The 25,536-nt window shown below is 55.0% G+C and overlaps 2 protein-coding genes across 2 annotated transcripts in view; one reads left to right on the top strand and one right to left on the bottom strand.

Moving 5' to 3' along the window:
* Positions 1-25,536, bottom strand: part of SLC5A10 (solute carrier family 5 member 10) — a 28,808-nt gene that overhangs the window by 2,722 nt on the left and 550 nt on the right. The window contains exons 2-11 of the mRNA XM_072349043.1: positions 25,269-25,340; positions 24,589-24,693; positions 23,988-24,047; positions 23,759-23,863; positions 21,161-21,266; positions 20,085-20,165; positions 17,092-17,297; positions 16,037-16,172; positions 1,744-1,851; positions 1,248-1,398 (exon numbers count right to left, since the gene is read on the bottom strand). Of these exons, the coding sequence (XP_072205144.1) occupies positions 1,248-1,398; positions 1,744-1,851; positions 16,037-16,172; positions 17,092-17,297; positions 20,085-20,165; positions 21,161-21,266; positions 23,759-23,863; positions 23,988-24,047; positions 24,589-24,693; positions 25,269-25,340 (1,130 nt within the window). The remainder of the gene's footprint in view (positions 1-1,247; positions 1,399-1,743; positions 1,852-16,036; positions 16,173-17,091; positions 17,298-20,084; positions 20,166-21,160; positions 21,267-23,758; positions 23,864-23,987; positions 24,048-24,588; positions 24,694-25,268; positions 25,341-25,536) is intronic.
* FAM83G (family with sequence similarity 83 member G) lies at positions 4,631-17,118 on the top strand. Its single transcript, XM_072349042.1, has 5 exons — positions 4,631-5,193; positions 8,956-9,123; positions 12,466-12,590; positions 13,300-14,734; positions 16,636-17,118. The coding sequence occupies exons 1-5, from the start codon at positions 4,699-4,701 to the stop codon at positions 17,017-17,019; spliced, it is 2,607 nt and encodes an 868-aa protein (XP_072205143.1). The 5' UTR covers positions 4,631-4,698; the 3' UTR covers positions 17,020-17,118.

The raw sequence follows: 25,536 nt of genomic DNA, 5'->3' as shown, positions 1-25,536 counted from the left end.
GGGAATGGGCAGCACTACCCCAGGGCCCTACAGCACCCATAGAAGCAAGGTGAAGCTTTCCCAGCAGGATCCCAATACTTTCGCCCTGTATTAACAGCATGAGCATGTATTTTGGAGATGCTCCAGGCAAGGGCAAACCAATCCCTTACTCTACACAGACCTGAATGGGGCATACCCCATCTGTAAGTGCCGTAGGGCCAGGTTGGGGATGGGAGCCATCCTATGTCCCCACGCTGGTCCTTGCAGCTCCATCAGCATTTTTTCCTCCCTGTAACATTCCTCCTTTGCTATGCTCCCGGTTGGCACCCAGCTATCTCCTCAGTATCCATGGAAAGCTATTGCCAAGCTTCTCTGGAAGCGTGGGTGCTGTTTACAGATGTGCCCATCCCAATGTTGTTTAGCCTGGGAAAACAGCTGGAGAAACGTGGAGCGATCCCAGGACCCCCCTGTGGTGACACATGGTACCTCTATCCCTGTCCCCACGTGCCACCCCACAGATGCTGACTCAGGGCACACGTTGCCCCCTGCACCGATTTATCACCCATGATCAATTGCAGCAGCGATTCCTGCCCCGGGCAGGCAAAGCCCATTGCAAACATCCATCTGCCATCCTCCCAAAAGCACTCCTGTATTATTATAGCCATTTTTATAGGCTTAGCATCCAGTTCCTGCACCCACCTGTAGATTGATCAACACCCATCATCTTCCCACCACCAGCAAGAGAGGGTGCCAAAAATCACCCTCCTGCAGTCACCCAGACCAGCAGGGCTGGCAAAGCCTCCTCGCAGCCTCAGCCCAGCCCAGCTGGAGCCCTGACCCAGATTTCCTCCCTGTCATTGTCCCTATAGCACAGCACAGCTGGGCCATGCTCCAGAGCTGAGTGTGCTGCCCCAGGCACAGCACAGCACCGCGGCACCGGGCTGGGGGCCAGCACTTGCCACCCCTGGGGCACACACCAGGGCTCTACCACCCTCTACCCCATAGCAACGTGGGGCAGCAGCCCAGCCCACCCCCCTGAGCTTGTTTGGAGGGCACAGCTCAGCCCCTCTGAAACACTTTGTGAGCTCCACCTGCATTTCCAGCACTTTCATCTATAAAAAACTCCAAGGGTTTTATTTTCTTTCTGCAACCACAGCACTTTGCAGCCGGGCTGAACACCCAGACTCCAAAAGGAGATCACACAGGGCTGGGCTGGCCCTGCCAGTCTCTCCAAAACCCTCACTGTCCCCCAAACACTGGCTCCCTACCTGCCCACCAGCAGCAGCTCACACTCACTGGCCCCTGGCCTCATCCTCCTCCAGATGTCCATGGTGAAGAGAGTACTGCTGCTGTTGAAGATGGAGGTGAGGGAGGACATGAGTGCGGCCATCATCACTGCAATCATCAGACCCCGCAGCCCTGGGGAGGAGAGGGACCATCAGGTTGCTGGTGGGGACAGCAGGATGGATGTCCCCAATGTCCCAAAGGAAACACATCCTGCTCTGCACATCTGTAGGCTGGGTTTGGGGAATGTCCCCAGTGTCGTAGAGGAAACACATCCTGACCTGCGTGTCCATAGGTTAGGTTTTGTAGGCACCTAACATCCCCACAGGACAACCCACAGCCCCTGGTCTCACTTCTGGGGGTCACTGGGGAGGGGGCTGCGTGGCCCAGAGCCCCCTAAGCAACCCTTTGATGGCCAAGCCAGGACACCATCAGCCACGAGCACAGCAGGGCCTGGATGCAGACAGAGTACAACCTTACCGCTGGGCATCAGCTCCACCACCAGCTTGGGGTAGGCAATGTTGGAGCAGCCCACTGCAGCCCCACACACATGGGTGCACTCCTCGGGGTCAACGCAGGCCACGGCATCTGGGGGGACAGAGGCAGGGGAAGGTCCTGAAGTGAGTCTGCATCCTCCAGCATCACCCAACCGTCCCAAGTGCCATCCCTGGGTTGGTTCTCACACCGCAAAGCCCTGACCACCTTAAATCCCACAACAGCCTCCACCCCCAGGGTGACCCCAGAGCCCTGATGGGACTTGGGGGGGCAAATGGTTTTGTGCACCATTAGGGCCATCACCTCTGCACCCCCCGCTCCCCACGACGCGCCCGGTCAACGCCCAATTACTTACGCGTCTCAATGGGTGCTGAGCCCTTTTTTATTGTTAGGCTCATAAAATATTGAAATGGATGGAAATTAATGGCAAATATAAATATTTATGTCCTGGTTGGCTCTCAGCTCAGCACCCTCATCCCGAGCAACACAGGGACCGACGTGGGCACCCCTATGCAAAACTGGAGTCATAGGGAGGGCAGGAAATGATGCAGCACAAAGGATTTCCCATGGGGTGTGTGCACCCCTTCTGTCCCCACTGTTCTTCAGTGTTCAGACCCCACAGTCCCCACCATACACCAGAATGTGTACCAAAAGCCCTGCAAAAGGAGAAAGATCTGGGTTCCCTTGGCTTTGCAATACCTACCACAGCACAAAGCAGGCCGGGCACAGCAGGAGTGGGGCTGGCAGCTGCTTTTCCACCTTTCCCCAGGGTGAAAGACAGCGCCAGGGCTCTGAGTAACGCTGCCATCACAGCTCTGTGCCTCAGTTTCCCCTTCTCCAAAGCACCATGTTGTGAGTGGCTCCATGCAAATACCCACAGAGCTGTAAGGCTGGAGGATGCTCCCGAGGGCAGAGCAGTGTCTGGGTGCTGCACCCCAACTGAGCACCCCTTGGTGCGACCCAGCAGAGCTCAGGCAGCACAGCCCAGCGTCACACCTTGCTGCATCATTAGGCCTTCAGATGGAGGTGGGAAATTAATTAGGAGCTTGTAATTAAGGCTTCCCATCATGGCCAGGAGAAGCCTGGGGTGGGCTGTAAGGGCTGCGGGGGCGCTGGGGACAGTGCAGCTGGAATATGGGATGGTTCTGCCCAGCCAAGGGAAGAGGGACATGGGGACACTGGGGACTGATGTGTTCAGCCACAGTGACCCCTCCCTTCAAGAGGCAGACAGTTAAGGTCTGCTGGCTCTTTTCCTGCAATGGGGATATCAGAGGAGCAGGCTGGATATGCAGGAAAGATATATCAAATAACAAGTTCATCCACCCCTGAGCTCAGTGCAATGCTGTCAGTAAAAGCAGCCAGGAGAGAGATTTAAGGAAGAGAGGAGGAAAAGCACAGCTGCAGCACTGCGCCTCGAAGGCAGCTGTCACAGCATGGTCCCAATGCAACACTGCTTTCCTCATCCATCAGTTCCAGCAGGCAATAAATCCTAATCGCACACACACCCCTCTAAAGAGGCTGCAGATCTCCTTGCACAACGACCACCACGTGAGCGCAGGGCAGATGGGGCTGAGTACATCACAGAGCAACTCAGGTTGGAAAAGACCTCCAAGATCCCCACCGTGCCCATTGACCACATCCTTCAGTGCCACATCTCCACAGTTCTGGAGCACCCCCATGGATGGTGACCTCACCAGACCCACCTGAACCTCCTCCATGAGGAGCTGGGAGAGGATAAGGAGAGAAAACCCTGCATGGACAAAAGGGGACGAAAGGTGCAGATCGGTGCCCAGCACCCCGCACGCCTCGCTCCAGAACGCGGCCCTTTGCTGCTTTGCCCTGAGGATGCTGACTCAAGCGGGGCTCTCATTTACACGGCCGCAGATCCAGACCAACTGCATCCAAGCGGATCATCGAGACGCAGCCCGTGGCGTTTTCCTTTCTGACATCTGAACCCGATTCATGAATCCCTCCTTTGCCCAAAAGCTCCACGTTCCCCGCCATCGCTGCCTGGCCAACGCAGGGAGGCGTTTTTAATCCATCTCCCAGCTCATATCACACTCTGCCAATGCGGTGCCGTGTCCCTGCCGCAGACCCCACACTCAGCAGAGCCCTTCCCGCAGTTCCGACCCTCTCCCAGCAGCGCAGGAGCTGCTACACGCAGAGCAGGAGGGCTCGAACACGGGGCGCAGCCACTCGTTCCCCCAAAACCAAGTGCTATCCCAGCAGGCACAAAGAGGGGATTTCAGGGCAGAGCCGATTTTTTGAAGGAGCGTTCGAGGTCCCAGCGTGCAGCGCCGGCTGAAAGAGTTAATAGCCCAGCCAAGCTGGGAATGTGCAGGCAGCATGTGACCGCAGGTGGGGCAGGGCGGAGCGATGAATCACTCCTCTGCTTTTCCTCTTTTCACTTCTTGCTGTTACCTGTCCGGCCCGGCACTGCGCGCGGGCGGCAGCCCGGAGTGACCCGCGAAGATGCCGAAGGATTCGGCGGAGACGTTGTCGGGCACCGAACGCACCGCCGAGCTGCTGCTCAACCGGGATCCGGTCGATGTTTGGGCCGAGAAGCCCAGCTTTGAGCACACTTTGTGAAGCTGTTTCTTCTCCTTTGTTTCTTTTCCTTTTTTTTTGCTTTTGTTTTGCTTTCTGTGTTGAAAGAGCGAAGGATGAGCGGAGCACGGAGCCGGAGCTAGAGGAGGCCGTGTGCGTGCGTGTGCACGGGGCTGAGATCTGCCCTGCCCGCAGCAGGAACCCAGATCCTCCTCCTCGCACAGCCCAGCGTGGCAGGAGCCGGCTGAGCAGGGAGCAGCGTCGCCAGCTGCACATTGAACCGGGGAGGGCAAAGCAAAGCGAGTGACCTATGTAAAGACTGGGGTGGAACTGATTCCGTATTTACTGACAGAGAAGTTCCCCTTGGTGGAGGGACGAGGCTGTGCCATCGCCATGGCTTTCTCCCAGGTGCAGTGCCTGGATGACAGCCACGTCAACTGGAGGTCCAGCGAGTCCAAGCCCGAGTTCTTCTACAGCGAGGAGCAGCGCCTGGCCCTGGAGGCTTTGGCCGCCCGCGGCCCTGATGCCTTCTATGAGGTCCTGAAGAAGGAGAACATCCGGGACTTCCTCTCCGAGCTGGAGCTCAAGAAGATCCTGGACACTCTTGAGACGTATGACCCCGGCTCCGAGTACATCCCGCGCCATGGCAGCAGCACAGCAGGGAGCGAAGGTGACCACAACAGCCAAGGGGACGAGCAGGATGTGGCCCCGTCCCTGGAGTACTGGCCGCAGAGGTCCGACCGCTCCATCCCACAGCTGGACCTCGGCTGGCCCGAGACCATCGCCTACCGTGGGGTGACCCGCGCCACCGTCTACATGCAGCCGCCCATCGAGGGCCAGGCGCACATCAAGGAGGTGGTGAGGAAGATGATCTGCCAGGCTCAGAAGGTGAGGTGCCGCCGGTGGGGAGGGGATGGCTGCGGGATGTGCCACTCAGGATGGATCCCAAAGTCCTGCTCAGTCAGGTGGTCCCTGTCCTCTGCTCAGGCCGAGGCATCGGGGTCGGTTATTTGGGTTTTTCCATATTCCTTCAGAATAACCAATATTCGGTCATCAGTTTTTGCTGAAGATGATGCTGTTGGTCGGGTCTAGTGCCCTCTGGGAGCAATGTGACCCTTTCTGTGGCCGTGTCACTCATCCTGAAGTCTCCACAAGGAAGAAAAATTAGTCCTGACTGCCCCATGGTCACTCTTCCTGGGGCACAGTGCACCCGCGTGCAGCAGCAGGCTGGATGGAACCAGAGGAGCCAAACTCAGCCATGGGACAAAGCAACAAAGCTTCAGGTCTTGCACTGGTGTAGGAATCGAGTCCAGCTGCAGAGCAGCACGTTGCTTTGTGTCAGCCCTATCCTGGCTGTAGGAGAAAAGTATTAGGGGAAACAATGCAACCCACCTTACCAGGCTGGGCTTGGATTGAGGCTTTCCCTCCTCATGGCAGCAAACCAGGACAGAAATTTGGGGTGCATGAGCAATAGGGTCAGGCTGATGTCATGGGCAAGAAGACAATGGAAGGAGGACATGGTGGCAAGTCTTGAAGGCCACCAGCAGCGGTGGGTAGAGGCCACTGGAACTCCCAGTGATCCAGACCTGGCAGGGAAGCACAGTGGGACCGGTGCCCATTAGTTTAATGATGATGGTGGTTGAACCCTCAAGAAATTCAGTTCAGAGAGAACAGCACCCAACACCAGGGGTGTTCCAGCAGGAAAACAGGTAGACCCCAGGAGATGGGCTGGGATGCATTGGGAGGCATGGATCCCAGCAAGCCCAGCGCTGGGCACTCACAAAAGTGAGGTGCTCTGTTCTTACCTGAGATGTTTTCCTGCCAAAGGGCATTGTGGTGAGCCACGTCCTTACGGCATGATAGGGCAGGACTGGAGCCTCAGCCTCACAAGTGGGATGGAGGATGAGGAGACCTCTCCCATCACAAACAATGTCTCATCTTCAGCTCTTTCCAGCTGCCTCTGCCCCAGCTCTGCAGCTCCTGCCTGGTTCTGCTTGCTCACTGCTTCCCCTGTGCCGGCAGCACCTCGTGAGTCACCCATCCCTGAGTCAGGGCTGGCACCATCCCCACCTCCCCTGGGTGCATCTCTAGGCTGCCAGGATGCAATTCCCTGTGAGTGGAGCAGGGGAGTGGGATTGGGGGGGAGGAACAAAGAAGGAACTATTGGGGTTTGGCAGATGCGCTCCTCCAACCCTTCCACTCCATTTGGAACCCCACAGCTGAACCCACAGTCACACTGTTGAGCCCAGGTGGCTGTTGCAGAGGATGAGATGTTGTCATACACCTACACACGGGCTGTGAACACAGTGGGGAGAGCAAAGGCCATCCAGCTGAGTGAGGTGCCTTGGACGGTGAGGTTGAGCCCACGAATGCGCACAAACAAAGCCAAGTGCTGCCGTGTTCAGAGCTTTACTCTGCCAAGAGGCAAATCCAGGCGAGCTGCAGCAGGGCTGCACACGATCTGCTCCTCACTGCGGGAAGGAAGGGGGGAGCAGACAGGCAGGATCCCAACACCACAGCCACGCTTTACTGGTTATATCCCCCGTTCTGTGGCCAATAATGCAGCACAGTGCTGGGCATCCCAGCACGTTACTTCCCCATGGCCATCACCCCTGATGCCGTCCCCTGGGCTGCTTGGCTCATGGCACTGTTGGGGAGGAAGGGCAGCTTCCTCTCTTCTTCCTCACTACATCTCAGCTCCCTCTGACCAGAAATGGGGCTGAACACACCTCAGCACAGAGCCACGGGAGACACCATGAGGCTGACCTCTCTGCGCTTGAGGTTCCCAGTTTTGGATGGCGGTGCTCTAATTGCCCTCTGCAACTTCCAGCAAAGGTTGGGAGGCCCTATTAATTACTGTTTACAAAACCTTCTGCCGTTCCTGGATGAAAGGTTCGACGAGAGAGAGCAATTATTGGTGTTCCTTGTCCCATCTCTCCCTCATCCCAACACGCTTCCTCTAATTGTGCGTTGGTGCCTGCCTAATTTATTGAGTGCCCACATGGTGCGCTCCAAAAGCTATTATCTGATGATTCAGAGTGACTTAAGAAAGAGCTGCAATTTCCTCTATAAAGCGTGATCCTGCAGTTTGGGAACTCATCAAAGCGGCTCAGAAGGATCCAACGTCGCCTGTCCTGTGCCCAAGGGGATGCCCTGCTCACAGTGTTGGCACCTTCGCTGTGTCCTGCAGATCTCAGCAGCTCTGGGAGCCCAGGAAGAAAAGCAAAGCAAAGGATCACGCACTGGGGCATGGGGAGCACCCATCATTAGATCTATGTCCTCTATCTTCTCCTTCCTCTGGATGAATGGCAAAGGGATAGGCAAGCTTCCCACCGTGATGCAGCAGCAAAGGGCTTTGGATATGGTGACATCACTGTCCCCTGCCTGTATCTCAGCCACGCACCATCCTGTCCGCAGTGTCTCATCCACAGTGAGAAAACACCCCAAAACAGGGGCCAGCCTCTGCTAAGCATGCTGCCAAGCACTGTCCCACACTGCAGCAAAAGGACTTTTCACCTTTCCTTCCCCTTCAAAGCACTTATTCCCATTAGAGCCCCCAGTGCAGCGTCATCACTCTGCCCACAGCGCCGGTTTCTCCAGAAAGTCCTGCAATTACCATTTGCTGGTGGCTGCCATCAGCCCCGATTTACAAGCATGCCACAGATAGAATGAGGCACACAGGGACGTGACCACAGCACAGAGAGCACCAACATCTGTAATGGAGCACATCTGTCACCAAACCCATCCCAAGCCCCCGGTGCAGCATCACCTTCTTTTCTGCCTTAGTTTCCCCACTGATATGGGGAGGATTTGTCTTTTCATGGTGAAGCTCATCAAGAGACGCACAAGGAGGATAGAAGTGAATTCAGCCGAATGCAGGATGGTGCCCACAGGACAAAGGCTGGCAGAACGGTGAGGTCCCCTCTTGGTTCCACAGCACCAAAATGCCCAAGCGCAGAGGATGGCACAGCATGGGGAAGGAACACACGGCTTTGCTCCTTGTACAGCCGTCTGCTGAAGAGGAAGAGAAGAGCCAGCAGCGTCTTAAACTATGATTCCCTTCATAATTAGAGCTCTCCACCTCCTGTGGCACTAATTAAAAGGCAACATGGTGCTCAGAGTGGCTCGGGGTAGACATGCCCAGCTGTGCAAGCACCCAGCACTCTCCAGTCCCTTCTGTCCCGTGTTACCCTGCAGCGTGCCCTGAGATGGGGACACCAGAGTCCCCCAGCATGGCACAATGATACTCCAGTGCCCCAGTGCATCTCTAATGGCTGTGCCCACCCCGTGCAGGAGGAGGAGGCAGACATGGCTGCAGGGCCACTGCCCCATCCTGTGCTGCCCTGTGGTGCTGCACCCCATACCACCTGCAGGAAAACAAAACCTGTGGGTGTGGGGAGAGCTTTGGTGCCACTCCCAGTGCCAGATGGTGCATCTTTCCATCACGTGCAGGACGTACCTCAGCCACAGTGGAAAACATCCCAGGTACGAAGGCAGCTCTGTGACACTGACAAAACCGTTGTCACTACATGGGGACACAAGTGCTGCCATCCCAGCTTTGTTCTGCATTTGCACTGCACAGGTGTTGTATATCACGCCACATGCTGTTACCAGTGAGGTGTGGAATCATCTCTCTCCTCCTCTCTGCAGGTCATTGCTGTGGTCATGGACATGTTCACTGATGTTGACATCTTCAAGGACCTCCTGGATGCGGGCTTCAAGAGGAAAGTGGGTGTCTACATCATTTTGGATGAGACCAATGTGAAGCACTTCCTCCAGATGTGCGAGCGAGCACAAATGCATGCTGGGCACCTGAAGGTAAGGACAGTCCTTAATTGCAGCAGCAAGGTTGGGCTCTTCTGCTCCATTTGCATGGGATATGGCCGTGGACATGAGACAAATGGCTCCCTTGCCTCCAGCCATAGCTTGCTTGGCCAAAAGGCAGTGGGGAAATCAGTCTGATTCCTTCTGAAAGTGCTAAGAGAGCTCCTGAGGGGCCAGGAGCAATTCTTGCCCATACTACAACCCCAGAGCAGCGTTAGAGGACTTAGATCCATCTGTCCTGTAGCTGATGCCCACATCCAGGATGGAGAAGAGCAGGTGGAAGACAAGAGCACGGATCTCCACATGGCAGAGCAGAATGGAGGGAGGCTCTGAGCCATCCCTATCCTACTGCCATGGCTGTGGTGCTCTGTGTAGGCAGGGGACATTGCAAAGCACACAAGTGAATCACAGAATCATTAAGGTTGAAAAAGCCCTCTCGGATCCCCAAGCTCAACCCCAACCCATCCCACCGTGCCCACTGACCACGTCCCTCAGTGCCACATCTTCACATCTTGGAGCACCTCCAAGGATGGTGACCCCACCACCTCCCTGGGCAGCAGTGCCAGTTTCTGACCACTCCAAAAGGGAGGAGAAATCGTTCCTAGTATCCAACCTGAACCTGAAGGAGCTGGAGAGGAGAGGGAGAGAAAATCATGCATGGTGCATGAGTTGTTTTGGGAAAGGAGGAAAACAGAACAGTATAGGCAATGTCTGGCAGCTCAGGGCTTGATCCCTTGGCCATAAGTGCCCCAAATCTGCACCCTAGCAACAGGACAGGGCTGACAGAGCACATCGCAGCTAGAGGCACACGACTCAGCTTTGTGCAGATTCCCCTTGTACAGACTGCGTCTCGGCGAGATAAGCAGAGCAAGCAGGGAGCACTTTGCACACAATGCAGGAGGTTGGGATTACTATTTAACCCAGCCCTACAGGTAATACACTGAGTATTACCTGCTTTACCTCACAGCAAAGCACAGCATGGCCCCACACTCTGTGCGTGAGAGTGTAACCCAGCACCATGCTCCAAGAGGGACTAGGGACAGGAAGGGGCAGAAGAACATGTTCCCCAGTGCTGGGACAGTGGGGCAGTGGGATGCTGCTCCATCCCTGTGTTCCCATCACTGCTGCACCCCACAGTTTCACTTTCAGGCTGCAGATTCCACTCCCAGTCTCCACGCCTGCAGCCTGGCACATGGGCGATGTTCTCCACCTGACGTCACCTGGCTGTGCAGTGCCAAGCAGCTTCGCCTGGGCATGCTCCCTTCAGATTTGCTTACGGTGAGGGCAGAGAGCGAGCTAAGCAGGAACACGTTCCAGCCACGTCACGGCACTGCCAGCAACAGGGAGGCTGGTGCACAGCCTTGATGCTGTGCCAGCTCTGGGGACCAGCGCCCCACAGGAGAGGACACCATAGTGGCACTCACTGTGTACCCATCCAGCCCAGCCTTGCGCCCTCCCCATCCTATGAGTCCAAAAGCTCTGTCTAGTTGCTGCTCAGGACAACTAAACCAGCTGAGCTTCCCTATGCTGTTACCTGCAGCCTGGAGAGGGTTCTGCTCCCAGACCAGAAAAGCCAGCGCTGACACACACCACGCTCTCAGGCATTGGCTGCCTGCTGGCAGGACCAGAAAAGCAGGAGAACATCTGCAGAGCTCGGCAAAAGTCTGGAAGTGGTGATTTGCCACATATTGCTTGTCACAAGCAGATTGCTGGGATGGTATTCAGCAGGGCAGGAGGCAGTGAGGAAACTAGGGCAGTGGCTGGGAGCTGCTGCGTAAGCCAAGAGATGCTAACGAAACGCACATCGTTATCTCGGTGCCTTCTGCGCTGTGCAATTAGTGAGGCGGCTTGGGCAAGGCTGTCCTGCATTGAGCAAGGCTGAGTGCTTGGGGTGTGATTCAGCCCCGCTCAGAGCTGCTCTCTGGCTCGGCAGCCAGGCACACGCTCGCTCCACACTCATTTTGGAAGAGATTAAATAAACAGATCTTACCCAACTGCGGCAAGGGGAAGGCTGAGGCGGCCGGCAACCTGCTGCCAGGAGCTTTGTTTCCCTGGGTGTTACCCAAGAAAAACGCAGGCTGTTTCTTGCCTGTGTGCAGACTGGGCTGAAAGCGAGAGGGCAGTGCCATAAGTATGCCATGTATGGGGACATCACCCTGATGTGACCCTCATGGATCCATCCCCACACCAACCAGCAGCATCCGTGCCTGGACCACTCTTTGGCAGAAGAAATTCTTCCTAATATACAACCTGAGCCTCTCCCGATACAATTTAAAGCCATCACCTTTGGTTCTATCACTGTTACCTGGGAGAATAAGCTGGTCTCCACCTTAATACAATCTCCTTGCAGACCGAACAATCCCAGTTCAGTCCTATGCTCATAGTGGTTCAAAGGCCACCAGCTGCCTGCAACCAGGCACTCAGATTCTCAGCACTAGGCAAAAATACCAAAGCTCCAAAAATAAATACATAAATAAAATAAAATGCACATAAAATACCCAAACTTCTCCAGTCAGCACATAAAACTTGCCTTGAAACCTGGTGAGGAGCTTCAAACAAAGAAATGAAGGGTGCAACCTAATGATGACACAGTGCCTTTAGCAAGAGCATTACCACCATCCCAGCAGAACAGGAGGAATGAGAGTGCTCTCATATAAAAGTACTTAATCCCCACTTCCAAGGGGATTAGGGACTATTAGACCTGGACCCATGTCCCCACAGCTCCTTTCCCAGTGCTGCCCCACTGCTTTTCCCCACCCGCTCATACAATCCAGGGTGAGATGCTCAGGTTTAGGAGCAGAGCAGACCCAAGGGAAGACCACTGACATTGGACCTACACACGCTGTGCTGAGGTCAGCACTGTGCCCTAAAATCCACCGGTAAATCTCCCAGGGGGTAGGAGGAGAAGAATTACCTCCTGCATGGTGCTCTTCATATAGATCATAGGAGACGGAAAGCTTTTGGCAGCAGGATCACATGCTGTTTACCCGTGGTTGCGTGCAGAGTGAGTTCAAGAGGTAGAAAATGCTGTTGGACACTGTGGGGAAAGCAGGAAATTCTTGGCGCCAGGTCTGTGGTTCACTGCGCAGCCCTGGGCAAGTTATTTTATCTCCTCATCGCTGAGGTCTGCTGTGAGCAGACTGCAAGGAGCGCTGCCCACTGCTCGCTGGGGTTGGGAATCAGCCACAGGGCTCTGAACATCAGCACTTTGTGGCTCGGTGCGGGGCTGGAGCCGGCTCCAAGTGGTGCAGAGGAACGGTGGGGAGGTGGCAGCGTGAGGACATCCATCCTGGTCTCAGCATCGCCTGCTCACAGCTCCTTGCCTTTGCTTTGCAGAACCTCCGAGTCCGCAGCACAGGGGGGACGGAGTTCTTCACACGCTCTGCCACCAAGTTCAAAGGGGCTTTGGCCCAGAAGTTCATGTTCGTGGATGGAGACCGGGCCATGTGTGGATCCTACAGGTAACAGCGGTGTCCCCTCTCAGCTGCCCCACAGAGCTGATGTCAAAGGACCCTCATGGTCCCTGTCCCAGCTTTGCTCCCCAACTCCTAACTTAGAGGACCACATCACAAGGGAAGCCTAAGTTCACCCTAAGGCCACCCCACGGTCAGGACTGGGGCAGCGGTGGGACACGATGATGTCGATGCACAACACCATGCACTGGGAACAACAGGAGCTCTGAGGCCCAGCCAGCCCCAGCTCTACACTGACCTCAGATTTTCCTGTTAAACATTTACAATCCCAAGCGTTATCCAATTTGTCCAAATGAAAACTAGTTTGGGTTGAAAGAGACGATGTTTTCAGCTCTAAAAGACACATTTCAGAAACATGAAAATTGAACATTTCCTGTATTCTGGCCACAACAAAAACCACACTTGTTTACAAGTCCCTTTTCTTAACTAACCTAAACTGAGAAAGGAGAAGCAGCCAACACTAAAATGAAAAACTAGCTTACCCACACTAAAAAGAATTCTTTTAATTCAAATTCCTGACTCTAAGCCTTTATTCCCATTTGGGATTAGAGCTTCTAATTAATGCCATCATTGTTAATTTTTATAGCAAGATCATGTCCTCACTAGCACTACTAACCCCCCTGGGAAAAGCCAGGGTTGGCAAGGAGGTGTGTGGTGTACCAGCGACCTCTCAGCTTCCAACACGTTTCCATTCCAGCTTCACCTGGTCTGCAGCAAGGACGGATCGGAATGTCATCACGGTGCTCTCAGGGCAAGTGGTGGAGGCGTTTGACAAGCAGTTCCAGGAGCTGTACCTCATGTCCAAGGGGGTGAGCCTCAAGTCCATCTCTATGGGTGTGGAACCTGAACCCGAGCCTGTAACGCTGCCCTCTGTTGTACCGGTGACCCCTGCCAACGCCATGGTGAAGAAGCTGATAAACCCCAAATATGCCCTGGTGAAGGCCAAGAGTGCAGAGCAGATCAGCAAGACATCATCTGAGAACCAGGACAAAACACAGAAGGTGGAAAACAAAGGCAAAGGGCTGCACGAGGGCCAAGCAGGAGACAGGCACGGCGAGGCTGCAGATCTCTCCCTGCTCATCCACCCCGGCCTCCTGAACCTGGAGAAAGCCAACATGTTTGACTACTTGCCCACCTGGGTTGAGCCTGACCCAGAGCCTGGGAGCGAAGTCTTGGGCTACATCAATATCATTGACCCCAAGATAAAGAATGTGAAGCTCTCACAAATGAACCGCATCAAAGTCTGCGACGTCTCCCAGGCCAGCGCCCAGCACCGGCAGATGCTGAAGAACAGGGAGCTGGAAGCCAAGAAGATCTCAACCCAAGAACCACCACCTCCAGTGTCCCTCTGCCAGAGGCAGACCCCGCAGGTCCACACAGAAGCTCCTGTGGCACCAGCCATCAGCCCCATTGAAAGCAGTGGTTGGGTGACAAAGCAAGTGGGAACATCAGCCACTCAACCACTGAGCCACCACTTGAAGCCACCTGAGGAGACACCTGAGGAAGCCAAGCCTCCAGTTCCAAAGCCAAGGACTGTTCCTGTTGGTGGCCTTGCAACCAAAGCCAGCACACCATGTGACAGCAACAGTGCCCCGGAGGGTGACATGCAGCCACTGTTGGCTGACCATGTAGATTCAAGGCAGGAACCAAAGGAGAACCCCAACAGAGCTTCACCGGAGAGCTGCCACCTCCCAGCGGTGGAGCCACAGGAGGACAAGGGGCCTCCCTGTGCCCACAATGGGCTGGGAGAGGAGGAGGAGGAAGAGGAGGAGTATATCACTCTCAGTGACCAGGAGAGCTGCTCCAGCAGCTCTGCTGACCACAGCTACCGCCGCTCCAATGCCTCCTCCATTTCGGATGAGTACTTTGAGGTCAGGGAACGCTATGGGCCGCTGCGGCGAACCAACTCGGATGTCACTCACAATGGGGAGTTCGTGCCCATCCAGAGGAAGCTCAGCGACCCCCACATCAGTCGAGGAACCTTCCTCAGCCCCCTGGGAAGTCTCCCATCCATCAAGCACGTCCGCCTGGAGGACATGGCCAAGAGGAGGAGCAGTGCTGTGGAGATCAGGTGTGTGCTGCCCCGCACCATCTTGGACAGCAACGGTTCCTACCCCACCAGTGCCACACAGGTAGGCGATCCGTGAGCTTCTCCACACTAAATATCCTAGTCTAAGCCTCAGCTCATTGGGTCACAGAATCATAAGATCATTGAAGTTGACCATTGAATCCAACTGTCAACCCACCCCCACCATGCCCAAAGTATGTGCCTAAACAGAATCATCGAACCATTAAGGTTAGAAAAGAGCTCTCCCAACCCCAACCCAACCACCATGCCCACTAACCGTGTTCCCAGGTGCCACATATCCATGGTTCCGGAACAAGTTCCAAGGATGGTGACTCCACCACTTCCCTGGACATTGCATTTTTCTTATACCCAATCTAAATCTCCCCTTTTACCACCACAGCAGTTGGAGGAGACAACCAGGAGGAGCTGGTGCCCAGAGGGATGGTGGCCATGCCATAGCTAGCTGGGAGTGCACAGGGAAGAGATGGATAAAAGGAAGGCTTTTTGGAATTAAAGAGTAACACATGGCACGGGGCTGTGCCCAGAGCTCTATCCCATCACTCAACAGCGGTGGCACCACTCTGTGGGACAGACTATGCATGTAGGTGTGTCCCTCTCTACCTTGTTTTCTAGCTCCTTGCACTTTGATTAGCATCAAAGCAAAGCGCACGGACACATAATGAGGTGGAGCAGCAGGGCTGGCAGCTGCCTCAGGCAAACAATGCTGTCAGCAGCACTCGCAGGAGCCTGGGGTCCATGAAGCAGGCAGGAGGGCAGCCCCACTGCTCATGTCACTGATGCCACTGGGGGTGACCCCAGCTGAGCCACCAGGTCCATCTAATCTGTGCTTACAGGGAACTCAGGGTATTAGTCCAGAGTTCACCCGCCGCTCCCTGCCCAGGGCTTTGCTCCAGCAATCAAGCCCTCACTGCACTGCTCGAAGCATTCAGGTACCTTCATGTTCCTGCAATAACTTGTCTGGGCCTTTCTGTGAGAGATAATTGAGGTGCTGCCAGAACCAGGAAAGCCAGTGCTCAGCTGATGGAAACGTGCAGGGAATAGTTTCTCCTATGCATAATAACAATAAACAGAGCCATCCTTGGTTAGCTCTGTAGAAACCTCTCATCTGAGGTTGGAGAGCAGCAACAGCATGAGGAAGATGGCCCATCCATGGGCCCCAGCGAGGCCTTTTCTTGGGAAATCTGCAGTTTTCCACAACTGCCAACTGCTGTTTCTCCTCCCATCTTGAACAGTGTAGGTACGTCCCACCATCAATGCCACTACATGTTTTTATTCTGGGTCCCATCCCTCGTGCACCCAGTCACAGTGGTTTCTGCTTGGTGCCCAGCCAAATGCCTGCCCTTACCTGGGAACAGTACCCTGCTGATCATCCCTGGCATGATGATGACAAACAGGGGCAGCATCTTCAGGTAGCTGGCCAGGATGGAGCCAGCTTTGGCATGGCTCAGGCTCCTTGCAGAGAGTGACCGCTGCACGATGACCTGCAGAGAGCCAGGAACATGGCTGAGTCACCAATAGTCCCCCCAGTGTCAGCCTTCCCCCTGCTGACTGCATCCTCAGCATCCCAAATGCTGGTGCTGTTGGGTGTAGGACCCCACCCCAAAGCCACACACGTGTCCACACCACAGGTTGGGTTTCTCTTCAGTTCATTGAGTGGTTTGAGTTATGCCCTTGCATCAGGCAGCGGAACCCCTGGGGACTCGTAACCACTCTGAGCCCCATCCCATAGGGACCTGCACCTCCACACACAGGGCAACCTCCAACCCTAAATCAGGAGGAGAGTTTTCATTCAGAGGGCGAGCAGCACAGTGAAAGAATTTAGGCACAGGGTTGCACCAAGTAGCTGAGGGACTTGTCCATAAAGACTACGAGTGTATAGGGGAACAGCATCCTTATGACAACCACAGGTCATATTTTGCTCTTTTTCTGCTCTTTAACAAACAGGGGACACACATCTATCGCTACCGCCCCAGGAACCTCACAGGCAGGGGGCAAGGCAAGGAGCCCTCCTGCTCCCCACCATGCGAGAAACCCCCCGGGGCCAGCAAGCACCGAAGGGACAGCACCGAGCCCAAAAAGACCATTGCAGGCAGCCAGCCCTACTGGCAGGGCAAAGCCTTCAGCCCCAGCAAGCCCAAGGCAGCGAGCAAAGCCCTGAGCTCCCTGCCTGAAAGCCAGAAGGCAGCTGAGGAGATGAGGACACCGCTTGGCATCCCGCTCTCCAAACTGTCCCAGTCCAAGCACCTCAAGAATAAGGTCACGGCAGCTCCAGGTGCTACCGATTCCAAGAAGAAGCCCCCCGAGCCCACCAGCCAGAAGGAGCAGTAGGGGTGGACGCAGGTGGATGGACTGCAGGTGATGCTCTGCCACGCAGGGCAGGGGAATCTTGTTTACATTTACCTGGTCAGTGCACCAGTACCACGTGGCCATGATGGACAGCCCAAAAGTCATCCCTGTCCAGGGCAGATCTCCAGAGATTGGGTCTCGGAAGAGGTGCATGGCATCCGCTCTGGGCAGGTGGCAGGTTGTGTTGGGAACGATCTTGGACGGCACGGCTTTTAGATAGGCCTCTTCCAGGTTGGAGTAACCTCCGATCGCATCAAAAGCTGGAAGGCACCATTGGAGGAAGCTGGTTGGAAGCCATCTGGTTGCCTCCAGGATCAGCCAGAAAAGCACTTGAGAACTCGTTACTGAGAACTACTGCCCCCTCCTTGACCCCCTTCCTGCAGAGGGAGGCTCACGGGTGTGATTATATTTTATTTTAGTTATTTAAGAGACTCTTCTATCACCATTTTGCACAGCATGTCCCATTGCAGCCCTCCCTCGGGAGGGTGACCAACGTCTGGGACAAAAGGGACCCACGCCTCTTTTGACTTTGTACTGTAAAAGCAAGCTGTTATTAAAGCTCCCTGCTCCTAGAGTATGGGAAACGCACCTAGAACTATTAAAATTGAAGATTAGGTACCTTTGACTTGACTCACTGTAGCCCAAGGTGCCTCGGTGCTGGTATCCACCCAACACAGAAGCATTTTCTACCCCTGTGAGCATTCCCCTTGCACAGCTCCATCCTTAATGAGCCTCCAGCCAAAATTCCCAACAAATTGCCCCTCTTCACTGTGCCTTTCCCAGGAACTGGGATCCTCCTCCTGAGCCCTGCTGAGGGTGATGTGCCATGAGCAAGCCCCAGCACGTGCAGCTCCGAGCCCTGCGCAGCTGCCTTGGATCCCATCCTGCCCAGACAGCCCCAGGCTTTGCTTCAGCCCCAACACCTCCCTGTTTCAGGGGGGCTTGGGATGAACCCTGCTTGCAGTTTTTCCATGCCAATAGCAGAATATGGGAATCCTGGGGAATCAGAGGCATCATTTTTAGGAGAGCTTTTGGGGACCCTAGTTGGGCTTATGGATGAGAATGATTCAGCTACCCACAGTGAGGAAGGGGTTTCACCGAGGGCTGGAGAAGGTCCCGGCACCAAGTAGGGGCTGCTCCTGCCAAAACAAGGTTCTCCCTCCTGCTCAGATGCAGTTTTGGGTGCAGGGAAGAGAAACACTGCAAAACAGCAGAACAACTCAGGCTCAAAGTGAGACCCAGAGCGTCCATAGGTGGTACCATTCACTCCATGCATCCTTCCCAGTCATGGGCAGTACCCATTCGCCTCCTGCAAATACTCATTCCCCATACACCCTTCCAGGATGGCACCTTCCCTGCAAAGTGGCCACTTTCAGCACTAACCCATAAGCCCTGGTCCTGTCCTCCTGCCCTGAGCCTTTTGGGACATCACACCCCATTACCCCCTTTGCAAAGCGCTCCCCAGTATCACATGGGAAGTGCACATTCACAACCCCCTCCTGCTCTTATGAAAGCAGCGCTGGCTCCTCTCCAGCGCGTGGTTTATCCAGGCACCAGCTACTCCCAAGCTTTGCATGGGCGTTGGGCACCAACAAAAGCTCTCCAGAGGCAGAGACTGAGTGCTGAAAGCAGAGATTCGCGCCCGGGGGTGCGGACCTGCTCCCTTTCCAAAGGTGTCAGCCGACAAGTCGCAACACCTACGCCTGCTCACACGGAAGAGGAAGGCAGGGCAGCAAGGAACCAGCCTGCAGATGTAGGGCTACAGTTGGAGCAATGCTCCTCCAATGGGCACTATGTCCCACCCCTAGGAGCAAAGTCCCACTAATGTGCACAGTGTCCCTCTGCTCAGTACCAAGGGGACACGGAAAGGGTTGCATGATTGCTGCCACTGCCAAACAGCCCCAGCAGTCCTTTGGACTTCAGCATACATAATCTCTCCGTGCATACTCATCTTCCGCCAGGTGCGATCAATAGCATCCACACACGCCTTCTGCCTTCCATAGGGAGAGTAGTCACAGGCTGGCAAATGAGCAACACCTGCATTGCTGTGGTTGCAACAGTCTAAAGGTACAAAAAGGGCAAAACCATGGAGAGCATCCTTGATGAGCTGAGCCCGACAGATCTGCTGGAGGTGGCAGCCCTTGGAGGATGTGAGCCTGCAGGCTCTCCCAAGACTGAGCAGCAGCTGCAGAGCCAGCAGGCTCCTTTTGATCCCCTGGATCAGCCACTCTCCCAACACTACCACCTCCCTGCACACACCTTGTGGAGCGGGTTAGCACGTCTGGAGACAGCTTAACCATGCTGCTGCCGCCAGGCATTTTCCAGCCATGCTTTGCTGCCCTCCTACTGCCACCCAAGAGCATAAGGGAAAGCCTCAGAGGACCTGTGGGCAATTAGTACTCTAGACAACGATCAGCGATACCCAAGCACCTGGTCTGACATGTGGGCTGCGGTGTGGAGCAGCTGGGGCAGCTCCTCTGCCTGGCACAGGTCCTCTCTTCTGCTGGGGTATCTATTGTTACTGCTACCTCCCTCAGTAGGGGAGAACCTTCCCTCTCTTTCCTCCCTTCCGTAAAGTGAAGCCTGAACTGCCTGTCCTTTCACTTGTTTGCACATGCATCTTGCTGCAGACCTGCCCAGCTGCTTTCCTGCTGCAGGACACCTGGATGGCCTCTTTCATCTCAGGATCTGAGCATCCCCCTCCCCAAACACCAACCTTTGGCACTGGGACCTAAGCTGTGCCCAGCTGAGAAGTGATGCCCAAGCATTAGCCAGACACTCCAACAAGCACTTGGACTGTGGGAACCCGAGGACAGCCAAGAGATCACCAGCACTGGAGAAAGCCCACAAAGAGAACCATCAGGATGCCAAATCCACAAGGAATGGCACAGAGAGAAACACAGCAGCAAGGGGACACGGGTAGACCACAGACTTCCCTTAAGTAACTGCTGCCGTTTGGCCACCAAACTGCTCAGGCTGAGTCTTTTTGTTTATCTGGGACTGCCCAAGCAGGGCAGATGGGGCACAGCAATCCTCCCAGCTCCTACCTCTCACTGCCAGCATGATGGCTCCGAGGACCATGATGACCGTCTGCAGCGCGTCGGTGTAGATGACGGCTGCCAGCCCCCCTGCAAAGAGCAAAGCACTGTGAGCACCCACAGGTTATACAGCCCCAGAGGGCTGCCCGCACCAACAAAGTAGCAGACCTAGAGAAAATGGGTTTCAACCCAAGTCCCTGATTCATTCCCATCCAGCACCTGCCTGGCTATGGCTGCAATCTGCTCAGGACTGGGGTGATGCAGTGAACACACCTCTGCCCGGCATGCACCAGAATGCCTCGCTGCACTGTGAGCCTTGTGGGCAGGGAAAAGACGATGTGAGATTTGCTCACAACCAGAGCCTTGTAAAACCAACCACCTTTTGGATATAATTACATCATTTTTCCATTCTGGTGGCTGGGAAGAGATACCGGGTGAGGATTTACTGCTGGGCATCTCCACTGGAGCTACTGGGGAAGGAAATGTCCCAGTTTAAATAAAAGCTGGAATTAAATCCTGGAAAGGGTCATTGGTTCTGCAGTGCAAGAGTGGGACTACAAGGCAGGGGCTCCCTATTTCCATCTCCAGTTCATCATATCCCCAAATCACAAAGGAAAGGCACCAACAGAAACGGTTCCCAATGTGGGAACACATGCAGGAGGTTTTCCCTGCAGCTGAGCAGGGGAACGGCAGCAAGTTGCACTGCAGGCAGAGCAGGTGGGAAACGGGTTAGGCAAAGGGCTCTCAGATTGTAGCTGCCTCAGTAATGGTTCTGTAATAGGAGAAGCGCTGATTAGAGCTGATTACAAATAGGTGCACACACAAGAAAGCATTTAGCTATGAGACAGAGGAGGAGCAAGCGATTACAAAAGCAGAGTTGTAATGACAAAGGAGAGCTCACACCTGAGTCGCTGCTCAAGTTGAGGCTCAGAAGGATGCACAGCAAGTGCTGGGTGACACACTGAACAGCAGCCCCATGAGCTGCGTATGGAGCAGTATCAGGCCCAAAGAGCACACAAAGAAGAGTAAAACAGGAGTGTCAATGGTGTGGTTCAACCAAAGAAGCCAGAGGGCGGTCAGCCTACCTGCGATGGTGTAGAGTCCAGTCACCAGCAGCATCAGGACGGTGGAGAGGTAGAGGTCCCAGCCCAAGCAGACTTGCACAAACAGAGCCCCTGAGTACAGGTCAGTCTGCATGGAGACAAGGAGTGTGGCTGTTCGGTGCCACAGCCTTCGGGAACAGGTTGTGAGCGTTGCTCAGTTGCTCACAGGTCTAGGCCCAACCTAGCAATGCTCTGCTCCCCAGCTGGCATCTCACCACGCTTCCTGCAGAGTGCTGGAGATGGGCACCTGGTGCCACCTGAGGGCTGCACCCCTCCTGGCATCCAGCACCTTTGGGGTCTCCTACCTGGTGCAGCCATGCCTGTCCCAGGTGAGCCCACACAGTTAGGCATAACACTGAGTAAATCACAAATCAACCAACCAGAAGAGCATTTGCACCATTAGCTTGAGGACCCCACTTCAGTGCCTGTTCCGTGATATTTGTACCAGGTTTTCCACCACTGTCCCTTCCAGAACTCCAAGGGAGATGCTACATGTCCTTGGTGGCACTCAGGCCTGGCTATGTCTCCAGGAGAGCCCTCAGGAGCACTAAGAGGAAATTCACCCCAATAAGTCCTGCTGAAGTGGAACCAACTCAGTGGTAACTGTGCCAAAACCTCCAGAAGCAGCTCTTCTTTCAGGGATACCTTTCACCTTCAAATGGGACCCTGCTACAGCCTGATACCACAGACATGTCCAAGCAGCCCTACAGGAGGACAATTAAGACATCTCTATGCTGAAAGCTTCAGCTACAAAGCAGAAAAGACCCAATCAAAGGGCCCTCAGCCATCTCCTCCCAGTGCAATAGTCACAGAACCATGGAATGTTTGGGTTGGAAGTGACCTTAAAGATCACAGAACCATTGCATGGTTGGTTGGAAGAGACCTCGCAGCCCCCCCAGCCCCAACCCCTGCCATGAGCTGGCTGCTTCCCACCACATCGGGCTGCACAGGGCACCACCCACAGCCTCTGGCACTTCCAGGGATGAACAAGAAGCAGAGCCCCAGAGCTCAGATGTGAAGGCTCAGCCCTGGAGAAGACATTTCATAACCTGGGCTTTCTCAATGCTAAAGCATTTTTGCAGTCGTCTGCAAATGAGTCTAAGCCTTTGCTATGAGGAAGCAGAGGGATCCCCACCTCCCTTCCTCATAATGTTGCTACGGTGGGAAAAAAAATAAAAGCACATGTGACTGAGTTGTTAATAAGACATCCCAAATACAAAAACAAGCTAATTAAAACCAGGCATGACCTATTCATAAAACAAGTTCTTTCAACTGTAAAAGGAGAGCAGATGCCTTTGAAGTCAGGCTCCTAATCCACTGAGATCCCTGCCTCTGCCGGTGACCTCACTTGGAAACCCGTTCTTACCCAACACCACCAATGCCTTCCCAAGGGGAGCTGCTGGCCAAGCCTGGGCAGAACGAGTGACATGGGACACAGGGGAGTCTTCAGGGCTCTCCACAAAATCCATGCAAAGCTTCACCTGTTGCTAGCTAAGGGGAATGGAATCTCTCAAATGGGCTTCGGGCTGGGTTGGGGACCAGCAAATGGGAGAGGAGGAAGAGCGGCATCCCCTGCCCACGACAGTCATCAGAGCAGTAGTGACAGTCCCCATTGCCCCGAACTTCACACTATGCTCAGCACCAGGGAGAGGACACACGTAACACCACCTGGCATATCTGCCAGCACTCACCCCAACCATTGCATAGGTTTCTTATGGGTGGTGCCAGATGCCAGGTAACCCTGCTCAGGTTGATCCCTCTTCTATGGGGTGCTGCATAGCTCAGTGGTTGCGGGAAGCTCAGCAGCACAAAGAAAGCGTGGCACAGACTGAGCAACAGCACAGAGCTGTGAGGGTGGGTGTGGGGATGGCCACCCCTCCAGCCAAAGTCACTGGTGGGACCAGGAGGTGTGTGGGCAGAGAACACAAAAGGGGGTGGTTGTGTGATCGTCCGGAGAGTGACCCCAATACGAGCAGCCCTCAAATTCTATCAATCCAAATCACCAAGATAAATACTGAACCATCTCCCTCCCTGGGCACCATGGGAACAGGGAAGAGGAATGAGTGTTGACTAGTTCCCAGGCATTAGGACAACCAGGGAATAATGGGTATCATTGCCCCAACTTGTGAACCGGACAGATACTGCCACCCGGCCCAGTGGGAGCGGCAGGCAGAGCTGGGCGAGTCCCAGCAGCTCCATCGGGACACAAAGGGACCGAGGGCTGCGGATGGACTGGAGAGGGCACTTCGACATGATCGAGAGCAGCAGGGACACGGGGAAATCCCGGCCCCCTCCGCTCCTCCCAGGCTCCGTGCAGGCTGCGATGCGGAGCACCAGCGGTGGCTGCGCTGTGCATCCCGGAGCGGCGGGCAGTGAGCGCCGCTGCGTGGGGACACAGCTGTTGCTGCAGCCACCCGCTGCCGCCAGGCAGAAGCACTTGCTAAACTACGCAGCGATCCCCCGTAGGAGTCCTCAGAGCTGCAGGAGCGTGTATAAAACCCCAGGGTACAGCGCACCCACAACCTCTCCTCTACGAGGCACACCATGGAGCTGCCCCAGAGCTGAGCAGAGGGTACTTACAGAGATTTTGGTGAAGATGGACAGCAGGAGAGACAGCCCAGAGAGGTACATTCGGATTCTCTCCCCTCCAAACCTTCGCTGGAGGTACTCGGGCATGGTGACGATCTGCAGGAGGGGACGGGAGAGGTGGCTTCCCCATCCTGTCCCCGTGTCACCTGCCCTGAGACACGGCAGCATTCCCAGCACAGGGTTCAGGGGATGCTCCTGGGATTAGGGTAGACCCACGTACCCCAGATGAGATGTAGACCGGGACAAAGACCCAGGCCAGCGCCAGCAGTGCGTACGTCGCCTGTTGGGAAGGAAGCACACAGCAATGTCCCATTCACCACACCTGCCCCAACCCCAGCTCCCCCCCTTCACACACGTTTGTTTCTCCAAGTGGTCCCAAACAGGAGGTACAAGTGTGGAAGATCACGGTGGAGACCACCCAGCACCCTGCCAGCAGGACCCTGCCCTCCTCATCCCTTCACCTCCAGAAGCATCCCACCACCAGCTCCTCGTGTGCCACGGTTTTGCTATAGAACCCTGGGATTTTGGGATGTCACCCGTGGGAAAGCAGCAAACTGGTGACCCACAAAGCCACCTCCCTGCTGGGGTGATACAGGGCTGGAGTAGAAAGCTCTGCTCCAAAGCATCCAACTCCCTGTTCATAAGGGCTGGAGCTGACTCTGACAACACAATACACACACTGGGCATGATGTAGAGAAGCTGAATTTGTGGGGTTGCGTTGGTTATCCTCTGCACAATTCCTCCCGAGACTCCATAGGCAGCTACCTGCAGCCACGTGGCTCAACACACTCATTTCCTTGATAACACAAGACATTGCTTACGTTCCACTCGAAGCCGGTGACAGCGATTCCCCCAGCAGCACCAGTCCCAGCCAGTCCAATAAAGAGCCCTGAGCCCTCACTGCTGGCAAACAGAGAGGCTCCAATCTGCAGAGAGAGCGGGAGGAGCTGCTGGGAGATGTGGACATGGGCATGCTGTGCAAGGACAACTCCTATCAGAGAGTCCTTTAAAGGTGCATGTAGGGCCCCAGCAAGCAATGCTTCCTTGTGTCCAGCTCATCTCAACACCCAGAATGGGATTGGGGTGAGATTTCTTGGTTTCACAGAATAGCTTCAGATGGAACGGACCATAAAGAGCACCCGGTTCCAACCCTTAGCCACAGACAGGCTTGTCAGCCACTAGATGAGGCTGCTCAGGCTACTGCTCAGCGTGGGGTCATCAGCAAACACACTCGTTCCCACCATTTGTGTCACTGATAGACATTGAGGAGCTCAGGTCTCAGGGTGGAACCCTGGGGGATCCCACCCTCCCCGGATGCAGATCCAACCCTCCAGCTGTGCCCATCCAACCAACTCTTTATCCAGTGAACACTCTGCCCTTCAGATCTGTCTCCAATTCAGAGGGAAGGATGCGGTGTGGGACCACAGCGAAGGCCCTGCGTGAGGCAGGATGAGGACCAAGCAGTGCTCCGTCACAGGGGAACCACGAGGTCTCTACTTACTGGCCACCACGCCATGTCTCTGCCAGCAAGGAAATAGCCGCTGACCGTGTTCCTGTTCACCCTGCATGAAGACTGGGAGGAGAAAGCATCAGCACGGAACACTTTCCCTGCAAACCCAGACAAGAAACCGAGAACCCAGCCTGCCAGACAAGAAGCCGAGAGACTGGATAATTAATGGGAGCTCTGCAACTCCGCCATAATTACATGGAACAGCAGCTGCACCCCAAATCCCCAAAGCCACGAGCAGTAAAGGGGCGCCCCCAGAGCG

The sequence above is a fragment of the Excalfactoria chinensis genome, chromosome 14, assembly GCF_039878825.1.
Source record: "Excalfactoria chinensis isolate bCotChi1 chromosome 14, bCotChi1.hap2, whole genome shotgun sequence".
NCBI classification, from domain to species: domain Eukaryota; kingdom Metazoa; phylum Chordata; class Aves; order Galliformes; family Phasianidae; genus Excalfactoria; species Excalfactoria chinensis.
This window is presented reverse-complemented; position numbering and strand designations above follow the sequence as displayed.